Source organism: Cavia porcellus, unplaced genomic scaffold, assembly GCF_034190915.1.
Source record: "Cavia porcellus strain 051 isolate PalLab524CR breed Dunkin Hartley unplaced genomic scaffold, mCavPor4.1 scaffold_18, whole genome shotgun sequence".
NCBI lineage: Eukaryota > Metazoa > Chordata > Mammalia > Rodentia > Caviidae > Cavia > Cavia porcellus.
This window is the reverse complement of record NW_026947501.1, coordinates 53,223,566-53,250,711: the sequence shown is the minus strand read 5'-3', so window position 1 is coordinate 53,250,711 and position 27,146 is coordinate 53,223,566. Positions and strand designations below refer to the sequence as shown.

Sequence of the window (27,146 nt, the reverse complement as noted above, 5' to 3'; positions counted from 1 at the left end):
CAGGCAGGGCGGAGGCGGGGGTCAGAGGCACAGGCGCTGAGCAGGCGCATCCCGGGGTGGGCAGCGGGGAGAACCAGTGTGTGTGCACCTGTGTGTGGTGACTGACTGACCGACAGCTCAGGAGTAGAGACAACTGCTGGGCACACGGGTTAGGACCTGGGGAACAGCCAAGGGACACCACGGCAGGCAGTGAGCCCTCCTGGCCCCTTGGGACACTCACCCAGTGCTCCTCAGTGACATCCTGACTGCTGACCACCACGCCGGCCAGGGTCAGGAGGCTGTGACACAGGTAGCAGACCTAGGCAGAGCACAAAAACTGGCATCTCTGACACAGCCCCTGCTTGGTCCTGTGGGCTCCTTGCTCTGGATTTTGTGGGGTGCGGCCCCACCCCAACAGCTGAACCCCTGGTTTGTGTCACTGTGGCAGATGCTCCAGGAAAGAAGTGGGTGTTGGGTCTCATGGCTTCAGAGCCTCAGTCCATGGTGAGCCGGCCTCAGGGCTTTGCTCCTGGTACATCCTGGCTGGTTGCAGGGGCATGTGACAGAGGACACCTGTCTGACTCATGGCATCCCAGAAGCAAAGAGAGACAGAGAGGAAGAGTAGATTCCAGCACCCCGTCCAAGGCACCTCCTCGGTGACTCTCTGCACAGGCTGATGAGGGCATTTGTACACCTGTTCACCGACTCCACTGTCCTTGTTTCCCTCAGTACTGGGGATCAAACCCAGGACCTTTGCACTGAGCTATAGCCCCAGTCTCTCTTTCTTTAAAATTTTTAAATTCTGAAACAGGGTCTTGTTAAATTGCTAAGTTGCCCAAGCTGGGATTGAACTTTTAAAATATTTTTTATTTATACTCTTTTTGAGACAGGATCTTGTTCTCTTTAGGCTGGCTTGAACTTGCAGTGATCCTCCTGCCTCAGCCTCCTAAGTGCTGGGATGACACCACCAGACCGGGTTTCCCCTCTCATTCTTCTTCTTCTTTTTTTTTAATCAGTACCAGGGATCAATCTCAGGACTGCCTGCTTGCAAGGCAGGTGCTTATGCCACTGAGCTAAATCCTCAGCCCCTTCCCTCTCATTCTTGCTTAAGAACCCTTGCAAGGTGACAACAGGGCAAAGGCTGACTCTGTCTGGTCAGAGAAGGGACTGAGCCCAGGGCACCCTCAGGCTCTGCTGGGTCCCCTTCGCTGACTGGACGTTAGGGTCCTGTGCAGAGAAATGACATGCAGGGAGTGTCCCAGACACAGCTTGCCCCTGGCATCTGAACCCAGGCAGCAGGCATGCGCCTCCACCCAGGGCTCTTGCTGCCTATGGGCTCCCTTTGGGCTCCTTATACCTCAGATAAGTAGGGTGGCTGCAGCCCTGTGCCCGCAGCAGATAAACGGCCCGGAGAGCGGGATGGGAGGGGTTTGGGGGGAACGCAGGACCCTACAAGGCGGGACTGAGCTACGGGGCCTGGCCCTGTGCATCTGCGCCCATCACCCGGGCCTCTTGGAGGGACTGGTGGCACCCCAGGAGCCTCTCCAGGACAGAATGACAGCACTTCTGAGGGTACCCAACCTGGCACCGTGATTGTTTTAACTTTTCTTTTTTGCTCTGCCACTTACTTCCCTGATGCCTTTTGAAACAGGGTTTCACTAAATTGTCTGGGCTGGGCTCAGATTTGAGATCTGCCTGTCTCAGCCGGCCAGAGTGCTGGGTCCCAGGTACACGCTGCCCTGCCCAGCTCTCTCTGCCCCTCTGTGCAGCAGGCCTGGGGTCTGTGCTGACCCTTGACCGAGATGCAAACTATGTCCCTGGAGTGGGCAAGCAGCTTCAGGAAGGCAAAGGCCTGGCCACTGACCTAGAATCAGCTCCCCTCCTACCAAAGGGAGACAGGACTGCTAGGTTTTTTTTTGTTGTTGTTGTTGTTGTTTTGTTTTGTTTGGCAAGATGGAGGTTGTGCACAACTAGAGGTTCAGTTCAAAGCTTTGGGGAGGAAGCGACTTAGCCAGAGCAGTCTTTGAAGAGCAGTGGGGTTTGGAGCAAAGATGGCTCTGTCAGGGCAGAGGTGCATAACCGACCATACTACACAGGTCCTGAGCAATGGGGCAGCCCATACTCCAGCACTGGGAGGCTGAGGCAGGAGGATCGCAACAGGTTCAAGACCAGCCTGGGGACATAATGACCCTGCCTCAAATAAACAAGCAAGCAAACAAAAAAAGAGTTGGGACGCGTCAGGTGCCTGGATGGCAGCTGTGAGGCCAGTGTGTTTCCCCCTCTTTACACTACGTGAGGGTTTCTCATGGCATCAGAGTACAGCAGAGCTGCAGGTTCCGTGTAACATGTAACAAGATGCTGCTGTGCTCCTGAGTGAACCTGGCTGGGCGGAGCGGGGTGGGGGCAAGGGCTGGGGTGCGAACCCAATGACCTTGGTGGAAGCCAAGGCCCTCTTGGCATGGAATAGGTTGCTGCTGAGGCACAGAGAAAACCCCAAAGGTCATGCAGCCATGGAGTCCAGCCTGGCAGGGGCTGCGGAAGGGACATACAGGGCAGGCAGGGACAGCAGGGTACTGGTGACAGGGCATAGCACTTCTCAGACCCTTCACTCCGCCCCTCACCCAGTGGCCCCAGCACCCCGGGCTCTGCCCAGGGCTGAAAGGCAGAGGTCTCAACCTTCTTTGCAGGGCTGATCCTCCCGGAGGGCCAGGGATCTGCAGAGCCCAGGGTGCCCAGGGCATTTACCCCACAGTGGGGATTTACGGAGAGGGAAAAAAGCCAATGTCTGGCTCGGGTTTCACAACTTCATTCTTATACTGATTCCCATAACTGAAGCAGTAGGGAAAATCCCAGAAAACTGTTCTGTGTGTGTGTGTGTGTGTGTGTGTGTGTGTGTATACACGCCCATGCGTGTCTGGCAGGTCCAAAAGAAAAGCCCTGTGAACCACATTTTAGGAAGCAACTTCTTCCAAAGAAAAGAAGTAGACTGGCCAGATCCTGGGGTTGGTGCACATCCCTCTATCCCATCTGGGTGCCTCCTGGCAGTGGGCCTGGGGAGGGCCCCTGGAGGTCAGAGCATGACCCGACCCAAGGGGAAGGTTCCACTGGTGGCCAGAAGTCATGGCCAAAGCCGGAATCCCCAGCAGTGCTTCTGGAAAAACAAACCAGCATAGTGACCTATACCCTGTGATCTCTGCACTGGGGAGGCTGAGGCAGGAGGCTTGCCATGATTTGGAGGCCAGCCTGGGCTAGAGTCACTTGCAGGCCAGCCTGAACTGCATCTCAAAACTCTGTCTGAAACACAAAACAAAGTCCTATTTCAGGTTAGGAATGCAGCTCAGAGGCAGAGCACTTGCCTGGCACTGGCTGGGCCCTGGGGTTCTACTCCCAGCAGTGTGATCAAGAAACAAAAACAGCTTCCGAGCGGACACCAGATGCCCCTTTCTCCCAGCTCAGGTGGAGGGATCCGGGGCTCCCTGCACAAAGGTCAGCAAAGGAAGCGTGGCCTCTGTGTCACAGGAAAGGCAGAACCTGAGTCCCCATGAAATGCTCCAGGGAAGCTGGGCATGGCAGCACCCGCCTGCAATGCCAGCGCTCACGAGGCTGAGGCAGGAAGACTGCAAGCTTGAGGCTAGCTGGGCTACAAAACAAGATCCTATTAAAAAAATTAAAAGCATATCAAATGTCATTGTGGGGGACAGGAGGCAGGCCAGGGAACAAGGCAGGCGTGGAGGGCTGGTGAGGGGCTGTGGCACGGGGCGCTGAGTAAACAGCCAGTTGCAAGCCAGCTTCCTGCTTTGTCAATTTCCAAACTCAGCAAGCCTACTCCTGTCCTGGCCTGCGCCCCAGACACCAGCCTTCATCTCCCCTTTCTTTCCTTCTTATTCTTTTTTTTTTTTAATTTTGAGACAGGATCTCACTATGTAGTTCAGGTTGGCCTTGAATTCACTATGTAGCCCAGGCTGGCCCGGGACACTCAGCAATCCTCCTGCCTCAGTCTCCTAAGTGCTGGGATCACAGATGTGGGTCACTGCACTTGGCCATCTTCCCTCAGGAAGGAAGGGCAGGGCGCAGCCAGGGCACGGCCAGTGTGAGCGATGCTGCTCCCTGCCCACTCTGTTTGCTGCCTGTACTGCAGCAAACAGAGGGAAAGGAGGTGGCCCTTCCGCCCCCTAGCTCCTCCCACATGGTGGGGACTCAGGCTAAGACAGAAAACGGGACCAGGAACCTCTCAATGTGGACACGCCTGGACCTGGTGGGATGAGGCCATGCTGTCCCTTCAATGCCACCAGCAGAGCCTGTCCCTCCCCAGGGGCGATGGTGGGTTCTCAGCAGCTCTGAGCATCCCCTTCTCGGTGCCAGAGCCTGGCAGTGCTGGGGGAGGATGTCGAGGCTGGGTGATGGTGGGCCTGGCACCCGCCTGTGAGTCCTGACCCCAGGAAACCAGGTTAAGGGAGTCAGCTCCCGGGTAGAGTTCTGTCACAAGGAAAAAGGGAAAATGGGGCATGTGGGGCTGCAGTTCCCGGGAACTGCACCCTCCAGGAAATCCCCTCCAGCCAGTGCCAAGGGGGCGGGCGGCCACTGACATGGCAGGAGCACAGCGCGGGAGGCGCCCAGGAAGCTGCTGGCTCAGGCCAGGACAGGGCGATTCCTCCCACCCCCGGTCCCCTCAAGGACGCAGTCTATGAAACCAGCCCTCCTCTCTCTCCAGAGACTGCCAGGCAGGTGACAGGGCAGTTTGCTGTTGTTTGAGGCAGGGTCTATGTAGCCCAGGCTGGCCTCAAATTCACAGCAATCCTTCCGCCTCAGCCTCCCAAGTGCTGAAATGACATGCAACCAAGCAAAGGTATTACTACCAGGGACAAGAGGACCCCACACTGGGAGTGGGTCCAGCCAGACTCTGGGGCAGTGCTAGGGTAGGGGAAAAAATGAGGGAGACCCACAGGCAGGCATGGTGGTACACATTTGTCACCCCAGCACTTAGAGGAGGAGCTGGGGTATCGTGGAGAGTCTGAGGACAGCCTGGACTCTTGACTCAAAAAACAAAACAAAAAATTAACTTTGAGACAGGATCTTGCTAAATTACCCAGGCTGGCCTCTAGCTTTCCAGCTTGAGGTCATCCTGCCTCAGCCTCCCTAGCAGCTGGGATTACAGGTATATACCACTGTGCCTAGCGTTACTTTTCTCTCTGGTAAAGTTTAACCCTACAGGACCGATTCAGGGCATTCTGACCCAGCCCAGCCCACAGAGAAAGCCCGGGAACCCTCACTTTTTGGCAGCAGAGGCAGCTGAGGCTTGGAGAGATCCCTGACATGTAGGGCTCTGTGTGCAGACAGTGAGGTCTGGCCAGGAGGAGATGTCTGCGCTGCCATCCTGCAGCTGAACAGGTTCCCATGAGCACATGTGCGGGCGTGCCCATGAGTGGGTGTGTACATGTGCACACACAAGCATACATGGTCTCTAAAGGAGACAAGCTACAGATGTCTCCTCTATAGAGCAAGCCTCTGTACACCACAGCCAGGCCCCGTAGGCCGGACGGAGCCAAGACTGCGCCCCAGGGCAGGTCTAGGCCAGGCAAGCAGGGACACTGATCATTAGCATAACGCCCAGGTCAGGCTACTAGCAGGCCCCGGGCCAGGAGCCGCAGCCAGGGACAGAGCCAGACTCGTCTGGCTGGCGAGGCCTGGGAACTCGACTTCAGAGGACACTCGCTGTCCTGGGCACCTGCGCATCTACAGCTGGGCTGCCTTTCCTTTCCTGTCCCAGGAGCGAAGGGCGCCACCTACTTCCCTTGCCCAGGCGGCCCCCATTCATTCCGAGGTCACACTCTGTGACCTTGGCCTTGGCAGGCACCGGAGCAGCGACAGGGCCACATCCAAAGTCCTGTTCCCAAAGGACAGCTGATTGTGGAAGTGACTGCCGGGGACAGGTCATCAGGCGTGCGTCCTAGCAAGAAGGGAAATGACAAGGACATGTGACCAGTGACTAGGAAATCAGGCCTGGGGGGTCCCTGAAGACAGGGCTGGGAGACCAGAGTGGGTGGACGTCACAGGCAGGGCCTGCCGGCAGTGACTGCAGTCCTGTAAGGGAAAGTGGCTGCGTGGGTGTAGGTTGGGTGGGGCCTAAATATGGAGCAGGGATGAGGCTGCCTGGGGGGTGGCGGACAAGCTGGCAGCATCTGGGACAGGACTTCCACTAGGCGGCTGGAACAGGCTCTGTGCGGAGCCGCTCTCTGGGCCCCAGCTGGGCAGAGGGCTGGGAGGTCTGTTCCCAGCTGTGGGAGCTGGGGGGTCCACCCCCGACTTCCTCAGGATTCACCTATGGTGCTTGCTTCCCAGAGCCAGGAAAAGACCCCGGGTTCCCTTCTGGTGGGATTATCTGTCTCTTTTTCTTTTTGGCCATACTGAGGGTTCCATCCTCAGGGCTACATCCCTTTTTATTTTTGAGACAGGTTTCACAAAATTGCTGAATTACCTGAACTGGGCTCAGATTTATGATCTTCCTGCCTTAGCTTCCCAGAGTGCTGGGATGACAGGTGTGTACTGCTATACCCAGTTTAGGATTCTGTTTTTATTTTATTTCATTTATTTATTTAGTGGTACTGGGGAATTGAACCCAGGGCCTTGTGCATGCAGGGCAAGAACTCTACCCCTGGGTCACATCTCTGGCCCTGGGATAGTTTTAAACTGTATCCTGACCACAATGCTGGAAGCTGAGCAGAACCTGGTGCCAAATGCAGGGTGGGGACCAGGAGGCCGTGGTGGGACAGAGGGGCAGGAACCAAAGCAGGAAGACAGGACCCCTAGTCCCACTCGCTGGTGCTGCCAGGAGGACAGTCCTCTCCCTACCACCGGGTGCCCCCTTTCTGGCGTCCTCAGGCAGTGGGGAAGAGGGAAACCTGGGGGCCCCAGTGGGACCAAAGACCCCAAGTCAGGGAGTCAAGTCCAGAAGACCCAGCTCCTTCAGGGACCCAGAGAGCAGAGGACGCTGGGAAGATGTTTACACTGGCACCGGACACCAGCACTGACAGGCATGGGGCTGCACGAGGGAGCAGCTGACCCCCAGGGTTTCAGAAAGCACTGGCTTCCTCCACGGCTGACACTTCCTCCCTCCCTCCTCCCCTGGTTTCCCCACGATTTTGCTGCTTCCTGCCCTTCATGCTGCAGGACAACTGTGCTTCTCCAGAGGCAGCACGAGGCAGGTAGCACTGGGACTTCGATCCCTATCCCAGCACTCAGGAGGCTGAGGCAGGAGGATTCCTGTGAGTCTGAGGCCAGCCTGGACGACATAGCAAGATCCTATCTCTACTCTCCCTCAATAAAAAGAAGCTAGGCTGGGGATGTGGCCCAGTGGTAGAGCTCTTGCTTTGCATGCATAAGGCCCTGGGTTCCATTCCCAGCACCACACACACACAAAAGTAAACTAAAAAGAAGCTGAGTGAGTTGCCCAGGCAGAGAAACCCCAAGGGGCTCCTAGAGGGCTGGGCCTGGCTGGCGAGAGGCAGAGCTGGTACTTGAGTGAAAGCTACCAGAGGGCACCTGCCTGCCCTCGGGGGTCCCCATCATCCCAGGCCCTGCTGCAGAGAAGTCTGGTTCTGGGGCCCAGGCAGAGCCAGACGATGGCTTTTGAGGTTTGTGTCAGAGACATCCACGCTCCTGATCTTGGAGGAAGTAAGACACCAGAGACCGCAGGCCAGCAGGGCAGGAACTCAGGAGTCCCGAATGTCTATTTTCTGTTCCCCAAACTGGGCAGTCTCCTCCCAGGGCTCCTAACCCAAGTCCCCAGCCCAGTGGGGCGGGGCTGTTCCCAGGAGGGAAAGGACACACATGTCCAGGGGATGAGGGAACTCTGGGCTGTTCTGGACTTGGGGTGACAGCGTGAGGGGCCTGTGACTCGGCCACACCGGGGGAGGCGCATGTCCCTTTGCTGGGTCAGGAGTGCAAAGCTGGGGCGGCGGCCGTTCCCCACTGCAGTCTCCAGTGAGGGCGGCTCTTGGCTGGGTCACCCCGCAGGCAATGGACCGACAGCTGCAGCCTGCAATCCCAGCAGCTTCAGCAAAAGCAGCAAAACTCGTTCGCCAACTCTCTTCACACATAGGGCACGCAAGGTTTATGGGAGACGTGCAGCACACACACACACACGCACGCACGCATGCACGCACGCACACGCACGGCCACGCCCTCCACAGGCCAGCGCACCAAATCTGTACAGCCTCGGCCAGCATCGCCCACGCTTGGGAGCGCGCGCCGCGTAAAACCACCTCTTCACAAACACGCCTCCCCATAAACAGGTGTCCTCAGGCCTCGGGCACAGAGCCAGGACCTTACCAGAGGTGCACCTGGAGGAAGGCTCAGAGCTATCTGCGTGCAGCCCCGGCTTGGCCAGGTGGTCACAGATGGGCAACCCTCTGTGAAGCCCACGTGACATCCAGGGGGACCTCACAGGGGTAAAAAGGAGAACAAAAATTCCCGTCAATACAGCACATGGGCTGGGGGTGCACTCTGCGCTCAGCATGCTCCTGGCCCTGTCTTTGCTCCCCAGCGCCAAAAAAATACAAATGAAAGTACAGATATACAAACTCTTGTGTGTGTATACATAGGCACAAGCACAGAATACACACGCGCATGTACACACACACACATCAGGCACCCAGACAAAGCAAAAGCCAACAGTTAAGTGTGGCGAAGAGACACAGACACGAGACTGCAGACTTCCTAAGACAGAAACATCCATCATCTGAATGAAAGTGAGTGGCCGGGACCCCAAGATGGGACAAAGCACAGCTAGACCAAACATGGCAGCACGCAGTTTACACTGCCGGGGAAAGGAAGTGAGGGACCCCAGGAAACGCTCATCTTGGGAGGAGGGGTCTGAGCTGGCGCCCGGGGAACACAGAGGTGAAATGAATCGTTAGCCAGGCGCAGGGGTACATGTCTATAATCCCAGTTACTCAAGAGGCTGCGGCAGGAGCCTGCGTGCCTGGAACCTGCAATTTTGAGGCTGGCCTAGGCTAATGAGTTCAAGGTCAGCCTGGTCTACATGGAGAGACCCTATCTGGAAACAAATAAGTAAATTAATTAAAAGGCTGGGGCACAGTGTAAGGCTCCAGGTTCAAGGCTCCAGGTTCAACGCCCAGTACTGCCAAAAACATTAAGTTTCTGGAGTCAAATATTGTAACTAGGGTGTGCAGAGGCCAAGGGGAAAGTATTACAAACACAGGCCAGGAAGGGCTCTTGCAGAAGGTGCCTGGACCCAAGGGAAGCACTGGGGGCCCCGGGCTCAGAGCTCTGGGTCCCTCTCTGCAGATGTCCGGGGCCACCTGGCTCTTACTAGGCTGTGGCAGGCACCAAGCCTCCTCCCATCCAGATGTTTATCTTCTCTGGCCAGCCAAGCCCTAGGCCGCCATCAGCCACTGAGGGGTTCTGCCTGCTGTCCCTCCCTCCCTCCCCTCCTCTGTTCCTTCCCTCTTTCTGAGCTGGTTTCCAATTCCAGCCTCGGCCTCTCTCCTTGGCTGGGACTCCGGGGCGTGCCAGTGCATGTGCCCAGCTGGCTCAGCACTTTACCACACTACAAGTGCTCTGATCTTCCTAGGAAGCAGGCTTCCCTGGAAGCTCTGATCTTCCACATGAGCTCTGCTAGGTGACTCTGACCCAGCCAGGGATAGCAGCCTGGGGAGCACCCTGCCTGCCCCTGCCTGCCTCAGCCCCCTGCAGCCCTGCCTCTGTTCCCCACCCCCACATGGAGCCTGAGCCAGCGCAGTTGGCTCTTTTGTTCAAGGACTTGGTTAGCTTTTCCATGCAGGCTCCTCCTAACTTATAATTACCAACAAGGCCCTGCGATTGGCTCCTGTGTCACACAGGTAATGCTTCTGAAGTCCAGGGCTCCAGCAGGAGCCTGCACTGGACATTCCTGTGGCCTTGATGATACAAGGACTTTAGACCAGAAGACTACAGAGGGAGGATGGTTTCTTTTCTTTTTTTTGGTACTGGGGATCGAACTCATGACTTTGCACTTGCCAGGCAGGTGCTTATGCCACTGAGCTAAATCCCTGGCCCTAAGGATGGTTTCCGGAATAGAGGCAGGAGGACAAATGGCCAGAATGAGTTGAAGAAAGCAGAGAAGAATGAGAGAGGATGATCTATACACCCACCCACGCACCCATCCATCCATCCATCCACCCATCCACCTGCAGAACAGAATGCACAGCTGAGGGACACAGTTTGTGTCGGTGGCCCAGTGAGACAGCCAGACAAGGGGCACAGGCAAAGCCACCCCAAGTGAGCCTTGGGCCTCTTCCTAGCAGCAGGGAGGACGCTAGGCCGGTGCCTCCTCAGGCAGAGAGAAAGCAGTGGGAGCCTGAGCCCAGAGGAGCCCGGAGGAGATGGGCAGGGCAGGAGTGTTTATTTGCAAGGCTGGAGGAGAACTGTGACCTGCAGTTTGGGGCAGGAAATCTCCCAGACAGGAGGGAGCTGGGCAGGGGGGATGGGCAGGCACGCAGCCGTTTTCTTCACCTTAGGTCACCTCAGGCTGAACCGGCTCTGGTCTCAGTTTCCCCAAGGTACTCAAGAAGCAGAAACAAAACAAAACAAACAGAACAACAACAAAACCTGAAGACTTTGAGCTCCGAGGATGAAAAGCTGGGCCCGGCCAGACCACTGCTCCCCATAAAACAGGCCTGGGACGCCACCCCTCCTTTGGTGGAGCAGCCGAGCAGCTTTGAAGATGAAACAGGCTCAGGCCTAATGAGGAGGCGGAGTTGGGAGCAGGGAGCCGGGCCCACTTACCTGCTCCCAGTCCGGCCCAGCCCAGCAGCTGCAGCAGCCAGGGGCACAGAGCTCGCCCTGTAGCCTCTGCTCCACCTGCCTGAAGGAAGCGGAAGCCTTGGTCTCGGCCCTGGCTTCTCCAACCCCTGGGAGCACAGCTTTGGTTTCGTGCTGCCCTACAAAGCCACGCTGGCCCCTCGGTACTTCAAGGCCAACGGGTCACCTGCAACACGGCAGCTACCCCGGGGGGTGCATCTCACAGGTTCCTCAGCCAGCTTGTGCCCAGCCCCAGGCCCCCATCCAGGCCCCCACCAGCAGCCTCCGCAGCCTCTGCTTCCCGGGGAAACTGCTTGGCACAGGGGAAGCGGCACGTAGCTGCTGGCACTCTCAGGAGGCCCGGCTCGTAAAGGCACTAATATTAGCCTGGCTGCGGAAAGATAGCCGGCCTGGCCTGGTGCTCGGGAAGGGGTGCAGGCACCTGGGGGCGATTGTGGCGTCTTAATGGTGCTTTTGTGTTCATTAAGTAATTAGTCCCTTTATCTGATTTGCGGAGCGGTGCCCAAAGGCTGGACTTCTAGATGGGGGATCCAACCTGCGAGCTGGTATTTGGAATTTGGGAAGATGCCTATCTCCTTCCATTCAAGCCTCCTGGCACAGGGAAACCCCTGGAGATCCCTCATCCCCTGCGCCCCAGGGAGCTGGGCCCTCGGTGCCCACTGCCCTGCCCTGCCCTGCTTTCATCCCACAGACCTCCCTGTTCTTGGCCCTGGGCTACCTTGCTGCCCTGACTTCTGCTAGAGCTTGGCTTGCGGATAGCAGGACAAGGTCTGGAAAGTCAATTAGGGAGAATGGGGGCGTAGTGAGCCTTGTAGTAGTCACTGGAAGAAACAGGGAGGTTGGGCCCAGAGGTGCCCCACAAAAAGGAAGAAAAAGACACTTGTGGCAACTAGGCAGCCCCTGTATTTGTTCATTCTTCTCAAGGGTTTTTTTTTTTTTTTTTTTTTGTCTTTTTCATTTTTACTGGTACCGGGGATCGAACTCACGACTGCTTGCAAGGCAGGCACTTATGCTGCTGAGCTAAATCCCCAGCCCCCTCTTCTCAGGTTTTTGAGGCAAGATTTCACTATGCAGTTCAGGCTCCGCTTGAACTCACTGGGTAGGCCAGGCTGGCCCTGAACTCATAGCGATCCTCCTGCCTCAGCGTCTGAGCACTGGAATTACAGGCGTGTGCCACCACACCTGGCCCCTGTACCTCCTTTAAACACGCTCCCGCCCTCCCCAAGCGCAGCATTTCACCCCCAGACTGTCCTGTGAGGCCAGCTGGGTGCTTCTCCGCTAACCATGATGCCGAGGACACAAGCATGAGCCCCTCCGCCTGCACACCTGCCCATATGGCCTCACCTGCGGCTGCGTACTCTGAGGGCAAGGCGCTAATTACAGGCTTGGGGAGATGATGAGCATGTCCTCCCTGCACGGCCGCCCGCTGGCCTCTGTCCCAGCCCGGCTGGTTCTGGAGGACCCGCAGCTACAGGCCCAGGCCCCGGAGCCGCCCGGCACACAGTCTTCCCTTCCCCACTACACGAGGCTGAGGCGGTGGTGATGGTGGTAGTGGGGCCCACAGGTGCTGGCGCCCACTCACCTTGTGGTCTAGCTCCACGCTGGCCTTGGGCTGCTGCTCCTGGCAGGCTGGCGAGGGCTGGAAGTCCGGGAGCTGCCTGAGGGCTGACGGTTTCATGAGACCCAGGAGCCGGCTGAGCAAGGACAGCTGGGGAGAGAAGGGAGGCTGTCACTCACGAGGTGGCAGCAGGCCGAGTGTGCAGGTGTCTGGGGACACCAAACCACCTGTCCTGCGGGAGCTGCGCAACCTCAAACTCTGAGTATATGGTGCTGGAGGACAGGCTGCACACCTTCCTGAGAGAGGAGGGTCTCCCAGGGTCTTTGTCAAATACACACACATACACCCGTGGTGGAGGGTAAGTCTTCCCTAACAGGACCTTCAGCCAGTCATGGTGACACCTGCCTGTAATATCAGCACTGGGGAGGCTGAGGCAGGAGGACTCCTGAGAATTCGATTCCACCCTGCACTACACAGCAAGACCCTATCTTGAGAAACTGTAAAAAGAAGGAAGAAAGGAGGAAAAAAGAAAGAGCTTTTTAAGCCCTAAGCATTCAACCCACTGCCTGCAGGACAACAGGCAGGGCAAGGCCCTATTGCGGGGCAGTCCCTTCCCGTCTGAGCCACTCCTCCTCCGCCATCGTGCTTGCCGTGTGCAAGCCGTGTCCTTCTCTGTTCCCTGACCTTGTCACGGTGGCACATGCGACACACAGGGCTGGGGAGAGATGGTGTCCCAGCCCCTGTGGTCCATCACCTGGGAACACCCACAGTCAGCACTGGTGGGCCTGCTCATCCGGCCCTTCCTTCTGTCCCTGCCATACCCTTCCCTGCCTCAGAATATTTTGTTGTTTTTTGAGTCAGGGTCTCACTAGGGAGCACAGGCTGGTCTCGAACTACTCTGTAGCCCAGGCTGGCCTTGGACTCAGGTCAGCCCTCCTGCCTCAGCCTCCCGTGTGCTGGGGTTACAGGCGTGTACCACACCTGGCTCACACTGGATCATTTCTGCCTGTCTACTGCACAAGAGAAAAGGAGGGTCCCCCGCCTGCCCCTATTTTCTTGTTCCACATCTGGGGTTGGCTCTGATCAAATGTCCTGGCCCAGCCCCTCTGTTCAGACAGGATCCCAACGAGGCTCCCATGCAAATCTGGAAGTTGCAGCATTTAACCTACCTGCACTCCACCTCCCCTTTGTGTGTAAAAAGCCCTCTTACCTCTGAGCTACGTCCTCAGCCCTATTTTTGTTATTTTATGTGTGTATTTACGTGTCTTTATTGAGGCAGGGTCTTGTTAAGCTGAAAAGTTCCTTCAGCTGGGCCCAAACTTGCAATCTTCCTGCCTCAGCCTTCCAGAGTGCTGGCATCACAGGCACGCAGCACCACGCCCAGCCCCAGTTAGAGTCTGAAGAAACTTCCCACCCTTTCTCCAGGCTGGGAGCGCACTGGGAGGGAACCCTACGCCACTGCACCCTGGGGGGCTGCGGCAGACCCTCCTCCCTCGAGGCCACAGTCGGGCAGCAGGTGTGGCTGAGTGGGGATGGTGCGGTGGCAGGGCCAGAGCCAGGGTGGCTCACAGGGCACCAGCTGCTTGGACCTAACAGGTGCAGTGTGGTCACTGGCGAAGGCCCAGAGCCCCCGGCCCCATCCCTGCTGGGCCTGGCCCTGCCCCACACCTGGCTTCCTGAGGTGACTCACACGTGCCACCTGTTCACCACCTCGGCCTGCAGTGGCCTGGGCAGCCCACAGGAGCAGCTGGGTTGGGGGCTCCGAGTCAGGCTGGCCTTGGCTTCCAGAGGTGGGGAAAAGGGGTTCCCTGCCTGGTGTGTGTGTATGTGTGACCGCTTTGGAAGGGGAGAGGGCTCTGCAGGCAGGAGGAGCAGGTTTCTGCACCAGGAGATGCCGCCTCAGGGCTGAGGGTCTTGCGCAGGCTCTGTCTGGGGATGGTTTCCGAAACAGCTCGGCCTGCTCTGTGCACAGCTGTGCAAGCACCAGGGCTTGGCCTACGTCCCGCCTCAGCCCTACCCTAGCGGACCCTCCCTGTGCCCTAGGCTGGAGCCTGGCCAGGTGGGCGTGGAGAGCCCAGGACAGTGGCCTGCTGGCTCACGCCTGTGGCTTCCCTCTGGATCCCTGCATACAGCTCTGCCAGCTGCCTGTGATCCGACTGCTAATTCCCTGTCGCTTTGCAGCTCATTGCCTCCTCCAGACAAACTGCTCTGCAGAATCCGGGCCTGTGTGAGACCCATGGGTCCTGGGGTCCAGGACCAGAGCTGCACCTTCCCAGTCCCACTCTGGGTGGCTGAGGGGTCACCTCTGTAACACCAGCTTGGTGGGGCAGACTCCTGGGGTGACAAGCTAATGATCAGGCCTCTGCTGGCCTGGCCGGGCAGGGATATGGATTCCATCGAGGCAAGCAACCATGATGAGGCCTCCTCTTGTGCTCACAATCTGGCTCCTGACTGCACAGGAGGTGGCTGTTTTTAAGTGTCTGTGAGAACCCAGGTGACCCCAGTGACCCGGGCTGCAGCCCTAAGCCCAGGCCCTGACTGTAGGTCTGCAGAGCTGCCCTACTCCCGTGGGTTTTTGTTTTGTTTGTTTGTGATAAGAGTCTTGCTGTGTGGTCCAGTCTGGCCTGGAACTCAGGGTGATCTTCCTGTCTCAGCCTCCTGTGCTCGGGGAGTCCAGGAATGCACCACCATGCCTGGCAACTGTGTCTTTCTTACCTGCTCTCCTGCCTGCCTAAGGTGGAAGCTGGCAGGGCCCAGCACTCTGCCTGGCACGTGGCATAGGCTCTGTAAGTATTTGCTAGGTGAATGCATGAACCAATAGCGGGGCAGGCCCAGGCTCACCTGCTCTAGCAGATGTCCCTTCTTACTCCCCTTATTTAGGTCGGTTGTGGCCCCCTTTGTCACACTGGAGGACAAGGTCTGAGGATAGAGCCTCCCTGTGTTGCAAGCAGCTTGGGGTGAGAGACAGACTCCCTGACTTCCCTTCCGCCCCGCTCTACCTGGCTCTGTCCCGGCCCTGCTTGGCTCCTCAGTACTTCCTCTGCCACCCTGAGCATCCTGTCTCTGCTGGCTGGCCTGGGAGCCACCAAGGCAGGCTGAAAGGCTCCATGACAACCGCCAGGAGGTGAAGCCTTCCTCCACATCTCTATAGTCTGGGCTCCACCCAGGGCAATTTTGGAAAATTCCACAGAACAGACTCTGTTCCTTTTCTACCCAAGGCTTCTCCCAAAGTTTCTTCTGCCACACCCTCCTCTTTGTTCCCCTTCAACCTAAGAAGGTCTGCCTGCCCCAGGGCCTTTGCTCTTGCAGTACTCACTGACTGAATTGCTCTTCCCTATCAAAACGCCCCTCTTCCTTTAGGTGTGTGCTCACAGGCCTCTTGGCCTGTTCTCCCTTATTTATTTTTTAGTTTTTATCAGTACTGAAGATCGAACTCACTACCCCGCACTTGCAAGGCAGGTGCTTATGCCGCTGAGCTAAATCCCCAGCCGCTGCTCCCCTTTATTTATTCGATGGTGCCCTGCCCATGCCTGCTCTCCCTTCAGCTGATTTTTTCCCTCCAGTGCACTTGTTGTCATCTTTCTGCTTTCTCCATGTGTCTGCCTGCATCTGCCCCCCCTCCCCCGCACATACGCCTATGCAGCTCTGTCTCCCACGCCCTGAGCAGTGTCTGGAGCCTGCTGGGGCTCGAGGCTAAAAAGCAGCAGTTCCAGGAACATCGCTGGCACCCAGCGGAATAGCAGGAACTTCTAGTTGGATCCCAGAACTCTGCAGGAAAGGCAAGCACCTTGGGTGCAGCCCGGACCCCTGCAGCAGGACCCCCACCCCTCAGAGTCCTCAGCCCTTCCCTCTCTAGCCCCAGGCGGCAGGGCGGCTTCTGCAGATCCTTCCCCACCCTGCAGCCCCTCCCTCTGCCCCTCTCAGACCCAGAGCCGGGGGCTATGCAATGCAGCAATCCAGGAAGGAAGGCGGGGTCCTGGATCTCCCCAAGACCCAGCAGGAATCCCTGTGGCGGAGGCCTTCGAGGCAGGCCCAGCTGGGAGCTGCAGGTGTGGCCCTGGGAGGGTTCGCTGCCTTGATTTCCCCATCTAAAAAAAATGACCAAGAGCTGGGTGTGGTGGTGCACACCTGTCATCCCAGCACTCGGGAGGCTGAGGCAGGAGGAGCACTGTGACTTCTAGGCTACCCTGGGGTATACAATGAGTTCAAGACCAGCCTGGACTACACAGCGATATCCTGTCTAAAAAACCAAAACGATAAAGAATAAAGCATCAGTGAAGGTTCCAGTCCCCAGAGCCCGAGCTGCTGCAAGGGAGGACACAGAGCATGGCGGTGGGGGGCATGGCAGGGAGCTGGAGATGGAGTGCAGGGGCCTCTGAAGCCCACTGCCGGGGAAATCACCTGACAGGCCGGACCGGAAAGGCCAGTGCCCTGCAGCCGGAGACAGGCCACCGACTGAGTGGGCAGGCACTGGGGGTAGCCGGGGCTTGCAGCAGAGGAGGCAGTGGGGCCAGGACAGGTCCCTGCCAGCCCTGCCCACCTGGCAGCTCTGGGGCATGGCGTACCCTCCAGACCCAGCTCCTCGCATCTCTGAGAGCTGGGGCAGAGTGAGACACGGCGCCTGCTCACCTCCGGAGAGGTCATCTGGTGCCACCTCCCCAGAGTTCAGCAGTGTCCAGGCCCAAGACAGAGCCTGGCACATGCAGCTCAGCCAGGTCCAAGGGGCGGATGGCGCTGTGGCAGGCAGGTGGGTGGATGGGCAGGGGGAGGCCTGGCCCGCCCCCCACACTGCCCGGGGCACCTTTCAGCTCCTGCCTCACTTCTGCCTCCCTAGCTCTCTTTGGGGCCAGGAAGCCCCTCTAGCCAAGCCATCCCCTTCCCGCCAGGTGCACTCGAGGCCTGGGCCCCATCTGCCTCAGCGGAGCCTGCTCTGCCTCAGTTGTTTCTGCCCTGAATCAATGGGCGCCTGAGGGGCACCCTCAGTCTCCCCAACTCCTTCTGGGCAGCGACCTCGGCCCGGCCACTCCTCCCCTGTCCTCTCCCCATGCACCCCAAAACTGAGCCTCCTCTCCACCCAGTCCTCTATTCTCAAGCTGCCTCTGCTCTGAGGCATGAGTGGGCAGGAAGCCACCCAGAAGAGAGAACCCAAGTCCTAGAGTGCAGTCAGGCGGCAGTCGGTGCAGGGCGCTCAGGGGCTGCTGGCCAGGGTGGGTGGCCGCCAGAGGAAGCACGACTGCCCACCTGGCCATTTGTTCCAAGGCTCCCACACAGTGGGCTGTGACCTGCATCAGAGCCCCTGAGCAGGCAGAGGAATGGAGGAAGACAGAACTGACCCCCTGCTGCCTCCGGGGATACCAGCAGGGAGGCGTTGTTATTTAATAATTATTTGTTTCTAAACTAGGTGTGGTGGTACACACCTGTGAGCCCTATATTCGGGAGGCTGAGGCAGGAGGATTGCTGCAAGTTCCAGGCCAGCCTGGGCTACGTAGCAAGGCTGTCTTAACGCCCTGTCCCTAACAGTGTTTGTTCCCAATTTTATTGTTCTTCCACCTATTAAAACGGTCCTAAGCGGAGGCTGGGGGTGTGAAGGGGTGAAGTTAATGTTACTCAGGATGGGGAAGATGAAAAGGTCCAGCCAGTGGATGGCGGCAAGGTCAGTGCAGGAAATACCTCCCAAGTACGGATGCATCTGGTGACCCAGGCAGTGAAACGAGTTGAAACGGTGATAGTGACGGGTATTTTACCCTAAGGTACTGTTTTAGATTTCACTATGTAGTTCAGGCCAGCCTTGAACTCGCTCTGCAGTGTAAGCTGGCCACCTTCCTGCCTCAGCCTCCCAAGTGCTGGGATCACAGGTGCTTGCTTTATCAGAATTTATACGCAAACGAGCCAGGCTCCAGCTCACCACTGGGTCCCACACACAGTAGACAGACAAAGAGGAGTTTTTAAGACACTGCTCTTCCTGCGTTGCCTAAGCGACCTTAAACTGCTGGCCTCCAGGGCTCCTCCTGCTTCAGCCTCCCAGGAAGCCAGGCCCGTGGGTGCACGCCCCCACTTCCTGATGGTGCCGAGGGCAGAACGTGGGCGTGTGTACTAGGCAGGCACAGAACCTCTACGTGGTGTCCCAGCCCCGGGAATTGTGGGAGGAAAGAATTAGAGGGAAAATTCAAGTCTAGCTTACCATTCTGGGCTGAGGCACCCAAACCCTGGCCAAGCCTGGGGGTGGAGGTCTGGGGGATGGGGTGGCCACTCACAGGCCTCCTGCCTGGCTGAGGCCAACTCACCTGGCGCTTCTCTTTCCAGAGAGGGAGTGCCTCTTCCAGGCCCAACATCCGGGCAATGACCACGAGGCTGAGCTGGCTTCGAAGCTGCCTGGGAGAGAAGGAGCAGAGGGACCTGAGGGGGCGGCAAGTTGGGGGCTGGGTAAACTTGGGGGTGGGCATGGGACACCCACAGAGAGAGGAGACCCCTCTCCATATCCATGTGGATCTGTGGAGATGAACAGGCACAGGACTACTCAAAAGTGGTCAAAGCCGGCCTGGTGGTGGTGCGTGCCTGCAGTCCCCACACTCGGAGGCTGAGGCAGGAGGACTGTGAATCTGAGTTCAACCTGGGCAGTTTTGCAAGGCCCTATCTGAAATTTAAAAACAAAAACGACTCTGAAAAAGGGCTGGGGACATAACTCAGCGTGAAGAGTCCCTGTTGTGGCACATACCTGTAATCCCAGCACCTGGGAGGCTGAGGCAGAAGGATCGACCCACTCAAGGACAGCCTGGATTATACAGTGAGTTCAAATCCAGCCTGCACTACATGGTGAGACCCTGTCTCAAAAAAACAGAACCAACCCAGCAGTGGTTCATAATATTCCTTTTCCTCTGTGTTGGTATCTGGGTGCAGATCTGGGAAGATGAGCAGGGCAGAGGGTGGCTCAGTGGTACAAGGCTTGTGTAGCCTTCGAGAGTGTGTGCGTGTGACTGGTTTCATTCTCGACACTGCAGGAAAGAAAGTGACTCAGAAGAGAGAAACATTTCCTTCTGGGAACGTCCTGCTCTCCACAATTCAAACTTCGCTGTTTTTCACCCAGGGTCCAGGGAATTTCTCGATGGGAGGCCTGACCCTGGATTCCCTGAGAGGTAGCCTTAGTGCTGCGGTGGACTTTTGGCCCAGGTGTGCTGCTGCTCCTGTGGCCATCCTGCCCCCCAGGGGTATGCCCTGGGAGAAACGAATAGGGCACCAGGCAGAGAGAGGACAAGTGAGTTGGGGCTCCTCCTCTAAGGTGCCCATGCCATGGTGAGCTTCTCTCTAGCAGCGAAGACCAGGCTTCCTTTTGTTTTGAGACAGGATCCCAGTATGTAGTACAGCCTCCAACTGAGTGATTCTCCTGCCTCAGCCTCCCGAAAGCTGGGATTATAGATGTCCACCAGCAAACCCAGCTCCTGGCCAGGTTTTCAACACTAATGTTAGTGATTCTGGTTCTTTCGACTCCTTAAACACAAGAGGAGAGAGGATGGGAGTGGAGGAAGGGCCCGCGGGTTCCCCGGAATGCCCTCAGTCACATTGTCTTGTTCCCCTGCCTGCCACCTCCACCGTGAGGGCACTACTTCTCATGTCCCTGCGCACTGCTTGGCCCCCATTGGCAGGGGCTGTCGGCCACGGGGCTTTGGTTTCTAGTTGTGGGGATGGGACCCAGGGTTCCTGCTGGGCCCTTCCTGCCTTGTAGGCCTCCTGCTTTGTAGGCTCTGGCTCCTGGAAGTCACCGCCAGGGCAGCCCACAGTGGAAACATGAGGAGAATCTGAATGCGCTGGGACCAGGTTCTTTGACAGGAGTTACTCTGGTCACAAGATGGCTGGAGAAGCCCAGAGGCGCCCACTTGGACGGTGCCCACACCACCACCAGGAACAGGAGAGTGGACAGGAGCTGTCACCTGCAGGGTGCAGGAGGCCTCCCTTGGAAAGGACTTCAGGAAGGACCACCACGCTTAGTCATAGCCCCAGCCCCAGACCTATCACTCCAAGGTGGCCAGCGCTGAAGGCTGCCCAGCAACTTCCCTGGGCCACTGCTGCTCCTGGCGAAGGTTCCTGGAATGGGGGTGCCCCTTCAAAGCCCCCTGGAGGCTGGGCAGTTGGGATCAGAGGCCCCCATACAGGGTCTGCCCCTTGGGGCTTGTGCTGATTTCCTGCAACAAGGAGGGGCTGCACAGGAGGCTGCTGATGGAAGAAGAGATAAAGCATTGGGCGGGGAAAGGCCTGGGAGGATGCGGGCTGCTGTGCTCATGTGCAGCTGGGCACGTCCACTTGGGAAGAGCACTGGGCAGGAGCACCTGATGATGGACCTGTGCCTACCCAGGACCAGCAGCTCTGCTCCTAGGTACCAGGCACAAAAACCAGAGAGGGCCGGGCATGGTGGTGCATGCCTGTATCCCAGCACTAGGGAGGCTGAGACAGGACAGTTGCAACAAACAGTTGGAGACCAGCCTGAGCTACAAAGAGAGACCTTGTCTCTGTCTCAAAAAACAAAATAAAGCAGAAAAAGCAGGTGGAGGGTGGGGTGCTGAGGAACAACCCTGGAGCCGGCTCCGGCCGCCTCTCATTTCTTGATCTGGGTGCTGGCTCTGTGGGTGCCTGACCTGTGAAAACCCACTGAGTCATGCATGTCCAGCGGCTTGGGCTTTGTTCTGTTTGTACACTGGAGAGCAATAAAACCATCACATAAAAAAGCAACTCGGCCGGGAGGGAAGATGGGCCTGCCAGACCTCGCAAACCGAAGCAGAGGCCGGTAACATCTGAATTTCAGATACACAAAGGGTAATTTTTTTAGCATGTTTGCCCCATGTGGTATTTGCACTGCATCTGGCAACCGTGGGAGAACCAACCATTCCCCTCCTCCCCCGCTTTTCTTTTCTTTTTTTTTTTTTTTTTTTTTTTTTTTTTTGTTTTTGTTTTTTGAGACAAGGTCTCACTATGCAGCCCAGGCTGGCCTCGAACTCACAGTGATCATGCTGCCTCAGCCTCTTGAGTGCTGGCATGACTGGTGTGCACCACCACACCTGGCTTCCCTCCTTTCTTTTACTTCTTGTTTTGTTTTGTTTTTTGAGACAGGGTCTTGCTACGTAGCCCACGCTGGTCTCAAACTCATGGGGACCCTCCTGCCTCAGCCTCCCCAGTGCTGGGACTACTGGTGAGCGCCATGACACTTGGCTTCCCTCCCTTCTTGACCGGAAACACTTGGTAAAGTAGAGTGAGGATTCTGCCTCCTTTAGCCTTGACCCCTTTCTGTGCCCAGTGGGGCCTGCCCTGCGCAGAATCCTGGGGCACATAGAAGCCTCACCTCCTCTTCCTCACCATGCCCCTACTTCACAGTTAGCGGGGGCAGCCCCTTGCTGTTCCCCAAATTATACACCAAGGCAGCTTGCTCTGCTTGCCGTCAGCCGGGACCTGCTTTCCAGCTGTTCCCAGGAGCCCACAGCAGCTGGATGGGGAACACAGTGGGAGGTAAACGGCCTGTCCTTCGAGGCTGCTGCCTCTGCTGTGGCCACAGCAGCACAGAGTGAGCTGAGCTGAGCGGCATCTGGCCTTCATTAATCCCCCGCCCAGTGCAGCGAGGCCACGGTGGGGGGGGGGGGTTGGAGCAGCCACACAGCAGGCCCCTGGCACTGGATCCAGAAGGGAAGAGGCGGGCCAGGCTGGGCTGAGATCCAGGAAGGAAGAAAAGCACCAAAACAGCAGCGGGGGCGTGAGTGGACTCAGGGAGCCCACATCAGAGAGCACGGCCCCTCTGCTGGGCCTGCCCAGCGCCCCTGGCCTGGCCCCTGTTCCCTGCACTCTCAGTGCCCGCTGGGACGCCTGGATGCGGAGCCAGGCTAGGACCCACTGCTCCCCGTTTCCCAGATGGTGCACACTGTACTCTGTGGGGAGAAAAAGCAGCAACCCCCCACCCCTGCCACCCTGTGCCTGCCTGCGTGTGCAGGGCGGGCACAGGCAGGGCCGGCCACAGCTCTCCCTTCCCTAGAAATGGCCCAGCCCCACCTGGCCAGGCCTCCCTGAGCACAAGAGCTCAAGCCGGGCGGGCAAAAGAGGAGCACAGCCTGAGCTGAGCTATCCCAGCCACTGTCATATAAGGCAAAGGCTCCAGCTGGCCACCCTGGCCAGCCTGGCCTCGCCCTGAGCCTCTGGGGCCTCCACAAGACCAGGACACTGGATCCCCGTGTACGGAGGAGCCGTAGGCCTTCGGGAGGCTGGGAGCTGCTTTCCCACGCCCACAGTGCAGAGGATGTGGGTGCTGTTTCCAGCCTGTGACCATCTCTGAGGCCCCTGCAAAGGACTTGGGGTGGCACCCTGCAGAGAGACGCTGGAAGGCACAGCCACTGGCCAGGATTGGCCCCCAGGACTTGCTGGCGAAATCACACCCCGGTCCTCACTCCCTCCATGGGGAGCCAGGCCCTGCTGAGGCTGCACTGCCTTAGAAGGCTGCCAGGCACCTGGCCAAAGCCATGCACTGCCTTTTCCACATCCTCGGGCAGCTCAGGAAGCTGTAGCTGCAGCCCTTTTCACCATGGAAGTATTGGTGACCCCTGCACCTGGCTGGAAGCCCGGCTTGCATCCTGGGCTGTCTGTGCCGCGTCTCCCAATGCACGCCTGTCAGAGTCCCTGCTCCTCGGCCCCTCACCTGGCATCTTCCATCTGGCACGTGAGCGTGTGCCATATAGGCAGGAGCAACTGGGGGTGCGGGGGGGGGGTGCTGAGGACCCTTGGTGTCCTGTACCCCACTGTCCCCAAGTCTGCAAGCCTGAGGCCACCACACTGTGTTGCTAAAGGTCCACTAGCACGACTCACATCAATGCAGACCATGTACTCAGACACCCGCCCGTTTAGAGAAAGGTCCCAGACCAGGCCACGTGGGTCTGTGTGATGGAAGAGATAGGGGAAGTGGTTTCCGCGGTCTCGCGGGAGCACGTGATATCCTGTGCCACGGCTGGGTGGCAGGGCAGAGACTAGTGATCACCTTAGCCAGTGCCCTGAGCACCCACGTGTGATGGTACAGCACCCTCCATGCCTGTTCTCACAAGCAGTGACGCGGTGACAATCGCCACCCAACCTCCATCCTCCCCATGCAGTGGCGAAGCCATTGCACCTGGAGCGGAAACACCTCGGGGTCCCCTCTGCTGACTGCGCCTGCGCAGGTGCCCTCGGGTTCCCTTTGCTGTGCCCCACCAGGGGCTCACTGCAGCGAGGAAGGGTTAGGAGTGAAAACTGGAAGCTGTGGGCACCCCTTGCCGGTGTCTGCCTTCCTGAGTATCCTACTCTGTGCTCTGAAGCCTCCCCTGGCTGGGTGCCACTGCCCCACTGTCCCCGTGTTCCGCTGGGCTTAGAGGTTGTGCCCATTCCCTCGGCTGCTCTGAGGTGCCAAGCAGCTCACAGATGGCAAGTCTTTCCTGTCTTTTCCCTCACGTCCGGCTGTCAAGCCCCAGCTGGACCCCAGCTCTGACTCCACACTGTGAGCAGGGCCAAGTGTCAGGACTGACCTTCCGGGATCTCTGCGTCGCTGTCAGCTGCATTTCTGTCATCGGTGACTCGGATCCCTGTCCCACTAATGTCCTGCCTCTCCCTGAGGGCTGGTTCTGCCCTGGCCGACCCACCAGCAGAGGTGGGGCCTGAGGGCACCAGGGGCTGCCCTGCAGGGAGACTCTGCTGGGTCCGCTGAGTTCCACCCTCTCACAGCCCGTCCTACACGGGGTCCCACAGCTTCACCCAGTGTCCCTGGGAACCCCGGCACATATGCTCTGCCTTCCTCCCCAGGCTGGTTCTCATCAACCTGTTGGAAAATGCAGGAGGCCAGGTGGGTCGAGATGGTACATGCTTGTGGTCCCGGCACTCAGGAGGCTGAGGCAGGATGATGGACTGGAGTTCGAGGCCAGCCCAGACTACAAAGTTAGTTCAAGGCAGTCTGAACTACAAAGTGAGACCATCTCAGAATAAAAAGAAAAAATTAAAGACAACAATCCTGACAAATCATCACGTTCTCTGTACTTTACTTTTTTTTTTTTAAACTGTGGGTTGAACCCAAAGGCCTCTGCACTGAGTTATGTACCCCCAGCACTTTTTACCCTTTATTTTGAAACTTTTGAGACAGGGTCTCACTAGGTTGCTAAATTGCCCAGGCTGGATTTGAACTTGAGGTCTTCCTGCCTCAGCCCTCCAGAGTGCTGGGATTATAGGTGTGCACTCCTACCCCAGGCCTCATCATGGTTTTTGAAACCTGCCCTGGGAACACCCCCTGCACTGGCACCCTCGCCGAGCCCAGGGAACCAAGTCCAGGAATCAGGTCCATGGCCCAAGGGTCTGCAAAACTCGCCGGCAAAGTGGGCTCATTGTCGGGAGGAGCTTTGCCTCAAGTGAACCAGGCACCGAGGAGGAGGAGGAAGAGGACAGACACAAGCCATCTAGGAAGCAGCCACAGACATGCAGGCGGGTGCTCAGGGGGGCTCAAGGTGGTTGTGGAGTTTAGGATGTGGCTGGAGCTGGGGTACCAGGGGCCAGCGCTGGCCATGGGGCTGACCACAGACTCATGAAAGCCTTGGCTGCATGAAGTTCATCCCCAGGAGAAAAGCCTGAAGATTTTTTTTTTTTTTGTCTTTTTCATTTTTATCGGTACCAGGCATCGAACTCAGGACTGCCTGCTTGCAAGGCAGGCGCTTATGCCGCCGAGCTAAATCCCCAGCCCCAAGCCTGAAGATTTTTAGGCAAAGGAGCCATGTGAGAGAAGGCCACACATGGATAGCACGGCGATGACACCATGGGAAGGCCAGAAGGAGCCAGGACAGTGGGAAATGGAGGAGGCTGTGTCTGCACCCAGCCACCGGAGATGGGGGACAGGGACCCACCCAAGGCTCAGGGTGGCAGGTGAAGGACTGTCAACATGACAACCGAGAAGGAAGGGCTGGAGAGAGAGAGAGAGAGTGGACAGAAGATGGGAAGTCGGAAGAATGTGCCATGGCCGCTCCTCAGGGTCACCAGGAGACACTGGGAACCCGGGATGGAAGCTGGAAGCCAGCATGGCACACTACCCTTTGAGACAGGGCCACCCCAAGGGATACCTTACCAACAAGGAATCACCTCTTCCTACCAGCCCTGAGGTGGGTGGTCTGCTCCAGTATTTCCTTTCCTTTCATTTGTTTGTTTTGGGACAGTCTCGTTTAAGTAGCCCAGGCTGGCCTTGAACCGGTGGCAATCCTCCTGCCTCAGCCTCCCGAGTGCTTACAGACAGGTGCTCCCATACCTGGTTTGTTAACTGGAGGGGAGGCTCTCAGATGTGTGGAGAACCCCAGGATGCCTCCACCCTCTGCCAGGCCCTGGGGTGGGTGGAAGCGCCTTCTTTGTTCCCATCAAGTTGAGCAGTCGAGGTTGTGACAGCCCCTCACACGACAGCCGCCCTCCCTCCTGGGGGCAGTCTGGGCACGGAGCCCAGTGGGGCAGCCACCAGCAGGGCAGAGCAGGCGCTGGCCAGCTCCTGCGACAACACCAGCTTGGGGGCCGTAGAGAAGCAGTGCCAAGCCGAGACCACGCTGGGTGGCAGGCCGGGGAAGAGAAGAAGTCGTTGGCTGGTGGGGGAAGAGCTGCTAGATGGGGCCCGGACGTGCACACCCGCTCACAGCATTCAGAGGCGGTGCCAGCAGGCAGCTTGGGGCCAGGAGGGGTGCGTTTCACTGTCTACCTCTCTGCACCTTTTGAATTCAGCACCCCTTGAAGGCTTTATCCATTCAGGAAATTCAATAAGGTAAAAAGTCTACATAAATAACACTCATCCCATGAGGAAGCCTCCTCCCGAGCACGTCCAGTTGGACATGTGGATGAGGAAGGCTGAGGCAGGAGGGTCGCTGTAAGTTCAGGGCCAGCCTGGGCTACACAAGGAGACCCCATGTCAAATAAATAAACAACAAATCCTAAGCTCCTGGTCTGAGGCAGCAGCCAGCAGAGGCGTCTGTCCCAAAGGCAGACGGAGGACACGTTTCTAGCACTAAAGGCCACTTCTGCTGGCCCCTGGGCCGACACGTCTCCTGCACTGTGGTCCCCACACTGGCAGAGGACCAAGCAGCAGAACAGGTTTGGTGCAGGACAGGGGCTGCTTCAGAGCTACTGGAAAAGGAAGATGATTTATCTGAAAGACGGGCTCAGGTACACGTGCTCTTTGGGGTTCAGTCCTTGCCTCCGGCCTAAGAAAAAGAAATTTGGTGGGGAGCCGCTAGGAACAAGGTTACCACGTCCTGGGAGAAAATAGGACCAGATTCTTTGCAGCCTTAGGGGTGGGGAAAGCCTGCTGCTCCAGACACCAAGATTTAATCACACAAGAGTCCCAGTCTGCATCATCCGTGTCTCTCTCCTGCACATCTAGATCTGAGCACTCTGGAGGCTGAGGCAGGAGGTCTGCCTGAGGTTGAGGCCAGCCTGAGCTCCGTGGGGAGATCCTGATTAAAAAACAAAACAACAAAGGAAAAAAGCCAAAACCAGTAAGCAAACATGCAGCTCACTCGCTAGATGATAGGACACATGAAGATTTAAAAATGACAATTTACAACTACATGAATAAATAAAAGACAACTCAGAACCGCAGGAGAAAACATAGGACAATACAGAGCTTGCAACATGCGTACTGAGTAATGCAGTCATGTCATTAAAAAGGTAAATCACACCTGACAGGAGGACAGGCAAGAAGCCCTACCGTGATTTATAGTCAAAGTACCACAAAGGTTGAGAAGCAGAAAGAGAACCACTGTCCTGGCTATCAGGAAGG

The 27,146-nt window shown here is 57.5% G+C and overlaps 1 protein-coding gene across 8 annotated transcripts in view; it reads right to left on the bottom strand.

Moving 5' to 3' along the window:
- The window catches only part of Fam178b (family with sequence similarity 178 member B), a 72,466-nt gene that overhangs the window by 1,795 nt on the left and 43,525 nt on the right, over positions 1 to 27,146 (bottom strand). For 4 of the 8 annotated variants that reach the window (XM_063229915.1, XM_063229918.1, XM_063229916.1 and 1 more), the window contains 3 exons: positions 18,643 to 18,730; positions 12,383 to 12,508; positions 221 to 298 (listed from right to left, as the gene is read on the bottom strand). In XM_063229915.1, coding sequence (XP_063085985.1) covers positions 221 to 298; positions 12,383 to 12,508; positions 18,643 to 18,730 — 292 coding nt within the window. Of the gene's footprint in view, positions 1 to 2; positions 157 to 220; positions 299 to 10,764; positions 10,844 to 12,382; positions 12,509 to 12,763; positions 12,935 to 18,642; positions 18,731 to 27,146 lie in introns of those variants that run through there. The other 4 variants (XR_010040789.1, XM_063229917.1, XM_063229921.1 and 1 more) reach the window with 3 other exon arrangements.